Below are 10,029 nucleotides of genomic sequence, written 5' to 3'. Positions count from 1 at the left end.
GAAAAATCAAATATGGCACAGAAAGACAGGGCAAGATACACAGATGAACTACTGTTAAGCTTTCTACCCACAAGGTAAAGAAAAAAACAGAAGAGATACAGCAAAAACAAAATGTTGAGTCTTCCAAAAAAATCCAAACATCACTAAATGAATAAGGGGAAATTACTGTTTCTTTTTCTGCCCACTATTCCATCCCTCTCTTCTTCCTTCCTTCCCTCTCCCACAAAAATAAAAAAAAAAAATAAAAAATCTAGAAGTTAACTCCAGCAATTCAGCAATTTTTTTTGCTTTAAGCTATTAAATCATCATTTTTCCTCAAGAAACATTGATAATTTAACTGACAGTTTATTTTAAAAATAAATCGAGCCTTTTGTTGTCATGCAAGTGCCATATTTTATCCCTAATAGAAATAGTTAAACTTACTTAAATGCATGAAGAAGCAAAGAGGAAATAAAACAGCCATCCATCTTATTCGAGGGCCTACTCAGTGTCTTGACCAGAAAATATAAGATTTTACACAGCAGTGCTATAAAAGCTGAAAAACAAATATTCCATTCACCGTTGTCCTTGATCATTAACAAAGGGACAGGCTTTAGGATTTATGATAGTAGCAGGTACTGCAGTGACAGTCTGTGTGGTTCTCTATCTTCACATTGTCCTTAAGGGTAATCTTAAAAAAAGAAAACACACACATATAAAAAAATAATTAGGATTAGCTACACAGTTAAAACCACATTCACAAGCAAAAGATTTCTGAAGCCTCTTTCTTAACCCCAAGCGGTACGGAGGCTCTTTGGAGCACATGAACTAGAAGGGCCTCTGAACGCCAATGTGTGAAGCTGCATCATCAGTGGCTTTCGGAGCCGTAATGAGTTGGTTTTCAGTAGCAGCATGCAGCCTGGTGTCCTTAGTTTGGAACTTCTTCATGTGCCTATTTTTCTAAAAATGGCGAGTAACCAATCTATGAAAATTCAGGAAGTGCCCTTAGAATACTTCACATGGAGAATATAAAAACAGAGACCACAAAACCCTGTGAGTTATTTTTAATCTCAACCAAATTCTGCTTGCTGCTTCAGGGCAGGTATAATGTTGGTGGCCTAGAAAAACATCTGTGCTCTACTCAGATGATGAGGCAGGATGGGTTCAGCTGTAGGGGTGTATAGGTAAGTCAGGTATTTAGCTCTCATTGCAGACAGTGGAGACCCAGGGCTTTATCCAGCTGCACACACCAAGAGGTTGATTGACATTTGAGATGGGAGAGAGGATCCCACCAAGCCTCCAGCTGCCACTCCAGAAGGTCTTTTATGGGTCCTGTGTCTGCCAGCCATACACAGATGTCTCAGGTACCCCAGGGTATCTCAAATAGCACCAAATATGTGAGTGGGTAACTGAACTGAGCGTCTAGTCAGCACACTCATTGATCCTGAGTCAGATCACCACAATGATAGATACCTTAGCTTCTATCAACTAGCTCGCCATCGATTACATCAAATTTAAGGTTTCTTCACCTGGAGCTGAATCACTCCCAAAACAATCAACTTTAGCAGAACCTTCCAGATGGGACTGTTAGATGCTCAAAGTAGTTGCACATGTTTACAGTTCCCTCCTGGTTATACTATTAAAAGTAAACACAATCTCAATTAATCTAATGAGTACAGATGGTTTTGGTCCCTCATTCCCATGTATGCAATTGATAGTATTGACCAGCCACCTTCCCAGAAGACTCCTCCCTATGCAGGAAAGAAGCAAGGAAAATGACTAATTAAAATAAAATCCACACTGTATGACATTTAAGGATGGAGTACACATCCAGGAGAGTTAAAAATGAGGGGACAACAAATCCACCACCAGTCCTTCACACGTTTTAAGTCACAGTAGTATCACTGAAGTCCATGGCACTGCACCAGTTTCTACATCCCAGCTGAATATCAGACATGGTCAACACTTTAATTTCCTCTGTAGAAAAAAAGCATGAACCCAGACACAAATGATATACATGCTAAGGATGTTTCCTTCAAATAGCTGTTCAATGTCCTCCAACAAAAACATATTTATTTCTATTCACTGCTTCAGCTAAACATTGCATCCTAAAACAAGTTTAAATGGTCTCATCTACATCCTCACCTTGGTGAAAGCCTTTGCTACACAGCATGTGGCTTCTGATGTAATGTTCTTTGGCACGAGCATGGTCTTCTTGGACCTCATTGGAGTGGGATAGGCCCGGGAGAAACAGCACCCAGTGCACTGGTAAATGGGTGCTCCTGGTTTTGAAAAGAATCTGTTCTCCCCTAGCTTGCACTCTGGACAACCTGCCATAAAAATATACAGAAAAGACTTTTACTTGATGGCCAGCTGTATTTTCATTTTCAAAAAGAAAGGGAAAGTGCAAGCATTAAGTGGAATTACTGGCTGCATTCTGCGGTTTGATGTGTGCAGAACAGAAAGGCACAGAAACAAAAGCTCTCCTCTTCAGGGTCCTTCAACTCTGCAACATCCACTATTTGTAAAACGAGAGGGTGGCTTTCCAGGTAAGGCACAAGCATTGCTTTTTTTCTATTCTTCCGATTTAATTTTGTTGACAACTCTTTTTTTGGCATTTCTACTACACTAGCTCTCCCTAAAAAAACTACTAGCTAAGGGTAGTTAGCTAGCAACAGCAGTATTTGTAGTGCTTCTTTAGACATCACTTGTTTTCAGACAAGGCTCTATTATCAAGAATTTTTAAAATACCCAGTGATTCTAAGATTTTTTTAGCTTGCATTTTTCTATATTCAGTTCAAGGCTAATTAAAGAAACCCAACTGGCAGAAGGCAAATGCTCAACACTATTACAAAATTAAATCATTTTAAGTGTGAAAATGTTTTTTATCAAAGTACTTGTATGTTAAATTATGAGACTAAAGGTTGAATACAGAGACTTGGTGATGGAGAGGAACAGGCAGAGGATGGCAGGCAGAGGAACCCCTCCCAACCTAATCATTGAAAATTGAGCACTCAGTTCTCAATACCAGCAAATGAATAGTCTTAGTCTGATGGCCCTGGTGGGAAGTAGGTTCAGGTGCAACTGGAGGAGACCAAGATCTTGAGACCTGCTACTAGACGGAGGTGAGCTTAGAGCAAGGCTCTAAGCCCAGCTACTGGAGGGACCTATACTGTGTCCATGTGTATGAACACTACAAACCTCAGTTCTGGTCAGCCAGAGAGGATGATCAGGATCAAATTGTGTTGTTTATGTTTGTGTGAGGATTGTTTGTTTCTGAGTGGGTGCTAGTAAAGGCACTCTCTCTCTCTGTTGATCTACAGCACTGGCCTTGTTAGTGAGGAGTGTGCACGTGTCCCTACTGGGAAGAGGTGCTCAGCATATTGTGTGAATTGGAGGCTAGACTGAAGCCTCCATACTGCTGGGAATCTCTGTGGTATACTATTGTACACAATAGCTTTGTCCCAGTAAACCCATCTGGGTCTTTCAGAGCCAAATCTCCTTGCAGCTACAGTCTGTACTAGGTGACTTCTGTGACGCAGAAGTTTCTGTGGTTGCACCACAGTGTTCCTAACCCTTGAATCCACTGTGAGGTTCTAGAGAGGGATAAGGGTCACACTTCTATGGTATTTATAAGCTTGAGATCAATTTCACAGAATCACAGAATCATAGAATAATTTGGGTTGGAAGGGACCTTAAAGGGACACTAAAGGGACACCTCCCACCATTCCAGGTTGCCCAAAGCCCCATCCAGCCTGGCCTTGAGCACCTCCAGGGATGGAGCATCCACAGCTTCTCTGGGCAACCTGTGACGGAGCCTCACCACCCTCTGAGTGAGGAATTTCTTCCTAATGTCTAATCTAAGCCTACCTTTTTTTTAGATTAAACCCATTCCCCCTTATCCTACCACTACACCCCCCTGACAGGGAGCCCCTCCCACCTTTCCTGTAGGCCCCCTTTAGGCACTGGCAGGCCGCTATAAGGCCTCCCCAGAGCCTTCTCTTCTCCAGGCTGAACAGCCCCAATCACTCAGCCTCTCTTCACAGGAGAGGTGCTCCAGCCCCTTGATCATCTTCGTGGACCTCCTCTGGATTCGTTTTAATAGGTCCACATCCTTCTTGTGCTGGGGGCCCCAGAGCTGAACAGAGTGCTACGTGCATTAGCATAGAGCATACAAAGGAAGTGGAAAAAAAAAAAAAAAAAAAAAAAAAAACCCTCAGACACTCCAAAATCTTCCTAATATGCCTCTTTTACAGAATGCTACTGTCCAAACACCACATATCCTGGGATCTACTGAGGAAATATATTCCTCTACTGAGGAAATATATGATGAGGAGCTATTGTTTTGCTATTCCTGGTGTTATGTTGCCACTTTGATGTCAGAAGTACAACAAAATGAACCATTCCTATTTACTAATGTTTCAAGGATTAAGATCACACACATCAACATGAAGAAACTGTCATTTGGGAGACTTGTGACCTGGAGAAACCAAGTTTAAAGAAGGAATGGGAAGGATACTTACAGCAAAACTATTTTGATTAATTAAATCTTCGTACCTCAGCATCAATAAATGCAACAGAATGGTAAGATTTATGATCACATCTATAAAACAAATTTAATTACTACTCTTCATAATTGTCCTATTTCTGAACACTGAGAGCAGCTTACCGTGCATGAGAAACTCTCCATCTGGGAAAGAATGAAGAAGATGCAGAAATACAGACAAAATGGTCAAAGTGACAGCTGCATACTTCCCGTAGCAATCCATGATCTTCCTGGAAATACAAATAAACACATTTTTGAAGGACTGTTTCACACTGGGTATGGTACCAGGATCTAGGCTATGCACTAATACAGCATTCAGTGCAAGTCACAGAGACAATTTAGAAGCAGGATCAGAAACTGAAAACGTACTATACTGATGTGCATTTTATAGCCTCAGAAAATTGATTTCATCACCACCATCATAATAAAAATGTGCCTTTCCTTCTGGCCTTAACAATATTTTCTGAATATTAACATAAACCATATCACATAAACTTCAAATATCACAACTGCCTAATATTTATGGTAGAGTGGAGAAAGACATCAAACACTTATGGAGAAGACAACAGCATCTGCAGCATCTGGGCCATGGAAAGACTAATTTCAGGGAAAATAATTTCACATTAGGTCATAATTTCCTGAGCCAAGAGTCAGATTATTTGTCCAAATACTGACCTTTTCAGTGCCCAAGTCCTCACGAACAGATTTACACAGTCCTGTCCCTTGGTGGAAGAAAGCTCCTCTGACCTCTGCAATTACAGAAAACTGGAGAGCCCAAGGGGACGTGGTGCCCAGGGAGAGCTCAGAAGGGCTTTCAGTAGCTCCAAGGCCACTTCTGTGGTATAGTGGCCTTGTCAGGAGAGTCTCAGGGAGTTCAGAGTCACCCTCATCTTTGGGACTGAGATTTCTGTCAGGCTTTGTTTTACTGACACGCCAAATTGGGTTTTGAGTTCTGAACAACAGATCAAAAGTACAGAAAGCTAGTTTGGTATAAACACACCCTGCTTGGCTCAAACTTAAAAAAATTTCTTTTCAGTAGATTGATTTTGTGCAAGATGGCACTATATCCTGCACAGCACATCTGTTCTTGTACAGCTAGCACATGAGATGAAGTGTGCATACATATTGTATCACATGTTCTCTAGGTTATTCAAACAGACATGCAGTTGTGAGGCTGTATTTTATTCAGACCAAAGTTATGCCACAGAGTTATGCATATCTCTGGTATGAATAAATGGGGGAAAATAACATTAAAGATGTAGTGCATATAAGCTATGGCCATATGAATATCATCTCAATTTCTCTGCTCCATTTTTTAAAATGAATTTTCTTGCTTTTTTTTTTTTTATTATTATTCCCAATAAGATTTCATGGAGGAGAACACAAAACCTCAGTTCTCTCCCTAACCATACTTCAGGTGCATTACCTAAGTAAAGGTTACACGTATATCAGCAGGATGCTTTTTGCTAACTGCCACAGGACCTTTCTAGTCATTCTCAAATATTTTGTAACAGCCTGGTCAGAGACAAAAAAATAGTTGTAAAGGACAGCGTTTCTTTTCAGCCAGACAATGTTATGTGCCTACAGCATGACCTGGAAGGACCTCCCTTACTGAAAGACAGGCAAGATGTGAGTTGGCCTAAAACAAGTGTAAAGATACCACGTGTGTTTTCAAAGCTTCATGTTATAAACATCTGGTCAAGTAACGCCACCTTCAAGAATCGTGCATTCATCTGAGCTATGAATACAGAACCTTACTTCTGCTCTCACCAGTATTAAAAAAATAGTATTTTAGGCATGAAGTCTGCAAACTTCCTTCTCAAGCACTAAACCTCCTTATTGTACTGGCAATTTCAGCGTCCAATCAGACTGTTTTTCCCCAGTCTCTCATTCAGAAAACAGAACTTCCCACTTGAAAATGACTTTTCTTCCAAACCACAGACCTGAGCCCTTCCTTCAGAAATGAGCGGGCATTACTCACATCCCATGATGAAGCAATTGGGTGCACAGAGAAAAGCGCCACAGAAAGGATGCTGCAGTACTCAGTTGCACAGCAGAGAGCAGAGCCAGGCAGCACCCCTTTGTCCAACCAGCCTGCCCTGGGACAGCTTTCTCCTGGAGGATTTAGTTACAAGGTCTTTCAATTGCTGAGACAGAGTGCCTTTCGACAGATCCTGCCCTTGCAGATTATCCCCTGAGGGTCTCTGGGCTCATCACTCTTTTCACCCGCCCTAAAGAGAGGGTGTTCTGCTGTGACCAAGCAGCAGTGCGTGCACTTGCTCCTAGCTGGCTGCAGCAACGCGCCCCAGGCAGTGATCCCAAGCCTCCTGCAGCACCACGGAGCCCACGGCTCGCAGCCACCGACCTGTTCACCTGCCTCCTCAGAAACCTTATCTGATCGCGCAGGTCTCTCCGCTCCTGCAGTCACAGCCCCAGGCCGTGCTGGAAGCTAACTGAGTGCTTGTTTGGGCTGTGTCTGAATGGCAGGCTCCGCAGCACCCCGAAAATGAAAAGGACAATAATGCCAGCAATAAAGACATTAATCTTGAGATTTGGTGTAGAGGTTATTTACGCACACCATACTATTGGAGAAGGCACTGACATCCCTAAGAAGTAAAGAGAGTAGAGAGTCAAGAAGGGAAAGTGTAATTCAAATAATGCCTGCTCATATCTGGAGGGAGATGCAAACCTGAGGTGGTCCAAGGAGTGAAGCTACTTACCTGGTATGATCACCTAACTGAGTAAGCCTTGAGCACTGGGGTGTGTTCAAAGAGCATATGGATTAACAGGGGGATGCCCCATCACCCCACAAATCCCCAGAGATATATGGGGATGTGAGGCTGCTAGGCACAGGTCAGCATGTCTTGGTTTGTTGAGCAAACAGACTGCAAGATAGTCATCAAAGGAAGCAGTCAGCCTGCAGTGGAGCACCGGTCATAAAATGTAGCTTTGAAGTGAGGACAATGAAGGAAACAAAATCAAGGAGAGCGTCATGTTTCCAGCAGTCAGAGAGAGCTCATGCCCAGGCAGATGAGGCTGAGACCAAAGGCAGGATGAGAACACAGCCCTTGCCTGACCGGGCTCAGCGAAGTGGTAGGAAACAAAGAAGTTTCCATGGGAAACTGGGAATGCGTGTTTAAGAAATTAAAAAAAAAAAAAAAAAAAAAGCCTGCATGACACAGCATTGTATCCCAAGGGCAGGCTAGGGTAGTGCTCACCAAATCTGTGAGGCAAGAATCTCTGCTTCAGCCTTCCCTCAGGCTCAGCTTTTACTTTAACATATCCAGCCCTTGTCCTGCTTTTTGTCCAGGTTTTCTGATGAGACAAGCTTTCTGCTCCCCTCCTTCCTTTCAGATCCTTAAGGCAGACCCAAACCAGATTGACCTGACCGTGTTCACCCAACGAATATGAGGTGGCCATGCTGCGAATGTGTAGGACAGTCAAGGGTGGATGATAGGATAGCCTCACAGGAGCTTTCAGCAGCGCTCTCAGGTTTCTGAAAGGCAGCTGCCAGCTCTCTGTGCTTTCCTCCCTGGACAAAAGTCACCTGTGCACAGACCATAAAGGCGGACCTTCATGCCATTTACATCAACAGACTTGTAGGATCCTGCCAAACATTTTGGGAACTGAACTGAGCTCAGTTGTATTTATGAAGTTGTGCTGAATAAATTGACTGGAGCCCTCCCTCCAGCAAATATGACCTTTTGTTGAAAGTTATTTACTGTATATGCTCTTTTAAGCACCATAGAGGGGTCATGCCTTTGTGCTCTTTGCTGAAGGCATGCTGGCATTCTTCATCCTCATTTTTCTAAGAATGCATAGCATTATGATTTGGTACATTATAAGGGTTTGAGGCCATCGCAGAGGGAAGTTGTTTAAATTACATTAACCAAAAAGGGAATTGAAATTGCAGTTTTGCACTTCCTCTATTGAGTTAGACTGTCAGGCTCACACTAAAACCAACAAAGATATATGTCAATAAAACCCAGACATGATCTTCTCTGCTCTTCCAATGTGACAGCGATTTTGCCTGATGGTCTTGTTCTGCTCTGTGGAATACACTCTTCAACCCATTTGCTTTCCTGACTGTGCCCACGCTGCGAACCCAGTTAACATCCACACCATTTTGCCATCAAATCAAAGCAAGCTTTTACTTTGCTCTATTAATTGTCTTTCTTAAGCTATTGGAACGCTATGTAAGGTGTGAATTCTAGCAGCCCTTTGGAAAGATGGTAATTTTAAATGTTTCCCAGCAGTTAGTCTCACCTCACTATTTACAATAGCTTGTATTTTTCTGTAAAAACAGTTATCAAATTATCATTTATCACAACAAGGACAGCTGATCATCAGTGACTGCAAAGAGGTCTTCTTGTCAAGTGCACTTGGGACTCTGTGGATGTCTTTACAGTTATGTCATGCTCCTTATTACCAGAATTCCTACTCAAATTCTGTGGTCCGCATCCTTGCACAAACATGCCAGAGAGCTTTGTTACACGGGCTTGCTTCGTACTGACTGCATGAAATAATCTCCTCTATGTTTTTCTGTATGCTGACTGTGGTGATGTTGTGCCCAACAAGACCTAAACACTCTGCACGTTGTGTTCATTTCTTTCCAAAGTGCTCAGCAGTGACATATTGTTGTGTCACAGCAACACCAAACTATGATGAAGTGCCAGTGCTTCACTTGTGGCTGCGTCTTGTATGCAGCAACCTGTTAGCAAACCACTGAAGACTAAGAAATCTTGACTAACATTTTTTTCCCCTTAATGTTTAGTCATGACTAGAAATTCAAAGACTCTAAAAGATGCGTTAGTACCAGAAACTGCATAACATTTGACAGCAATACTGTTGACCAGGGGAAAAACAGGTTATTAATCAAGCATTACCAGACAGAATCAGAAATCACAAAATATCACCATTTAGCTGTCATGCAATCCTACAACCTTGTTTTCTGTTACTTTCAAAGTTAGTTTAACCCTAAGTACTGTCGTCTTAGCTCCAATAGAACCTTTTAAGTTAGTTTTCAGAGCAAAAACGTTGACAGAATGGAAGGAGAAGAAAAGTTTTGTAGAGAGACGGAAGAGAATGTCAAAAACATGTAATTGTTCCTCTTTAGCAGAAAATTAAAAATATATTACCTCCCTTGTTCAAAAAGAATAAATCAGCTGAGAAACTGCAGGATGGTGTTCGATGTAAGCTGTCCTTGATGTGTGGCTGTACCTTCCTGAAACTGATGCACGAAAAAGATGCATCTTTCTTTTATACCAGCGAAGTTAGATCATACTCCTCGCCCACATCTAAGCCATAGGATCAACTGTACATTTTGTCTAATGACTGAACATCACTTTATGTAATTACCAGCCCACCACACTGATCTTATCTTCTACTTGACTTTCATAAAGATCATTATTTCCTTATATAATGAAAGAAAGGGCAGCTTGCAAGCACAAACTCAATGCCACGTAAGTTTCCTGGGGAACACAAATATCCAGCATCTAGGTATT

General features: G+C 42.0%; 1 protein-coding gene across 1 annotated transcript; it reads right to left on the bottom strand.

Annotated features, from left to right (window-relative positions):
* Nucleotides 1-325: 325 nt before the first annotated feature.
* Nucleotides 326-9,820, bottom strand: CGA (glycoprotein hormones, alpha polypeptide). The gene is made up of 4 exons (XM_013180184.3): nt 9,664-9,820; nt 4,649-4,755; nt 2,125-2,309; nt 326-670 (listed from the first exon to the last, which is right to left on the bottom strand). The coding sequence occupies exons 2-4, from the start codon at nt 4,746-4,748 to the stop codon at nt 593-595; spliced, it is 363 nt and encodes a 120-aa protein (XP_013035638.1). The 5' UTR covers nt 4,749-4,755; nt 9,664-9,820; the 3' UTR covers nt 326-592.
* Between the last annotated feature and the right edge of the window lie 209 nt (nt 9,821-10,029).

This window comes from Anser cygnoides, chromosome 3, assembly GCF_040182565.1.
Source record: "Anser cygnoides isolate HZ-2024a breed goose chromosome 3, Taihu_goose_T2T_genome, whole genome shotgun sequence".
In the NCBI taxonomy this organism is placed as follows: domain Eukaryota; kingdom Metazoa; phylum Chordata; class Aves; order Anseriformes; family Anatidae; genus Anser; species Anser cygnoides.
Note: the sequence above shows the minus strand (reverse complement) of the source record. Positions and strands in the feature narration are given on the sequence as shown.

What these genes read in the sequence shown, in the direction of transcription:
- CGA (XM_013180184.3), bottom strand. Translation starts at nt 4,748, where the DNA reads ATGGATTGCTACGGGAAGTATGCAGCTGTCACTTTGACCATTTTGTCT. An exon ending in TGGAGAGTTTCTCATGCACG is followed by an intron (nt 2,310 to 4,648) that starts GTAAGCTGCTCT and finishes TTTTTATGGCAG; the next exon opens with GTTGTCCAGAGTGCAAGCTA. An exon ending in TAGCAAAGGCTTTCACCAAG is followed by an intron (nt 671 to 2,124) that starts GTGAGGATGTAG and finishes TCTTTTTTTAAG; the next exon opens with ATTACCCTTAAGGACAATGT.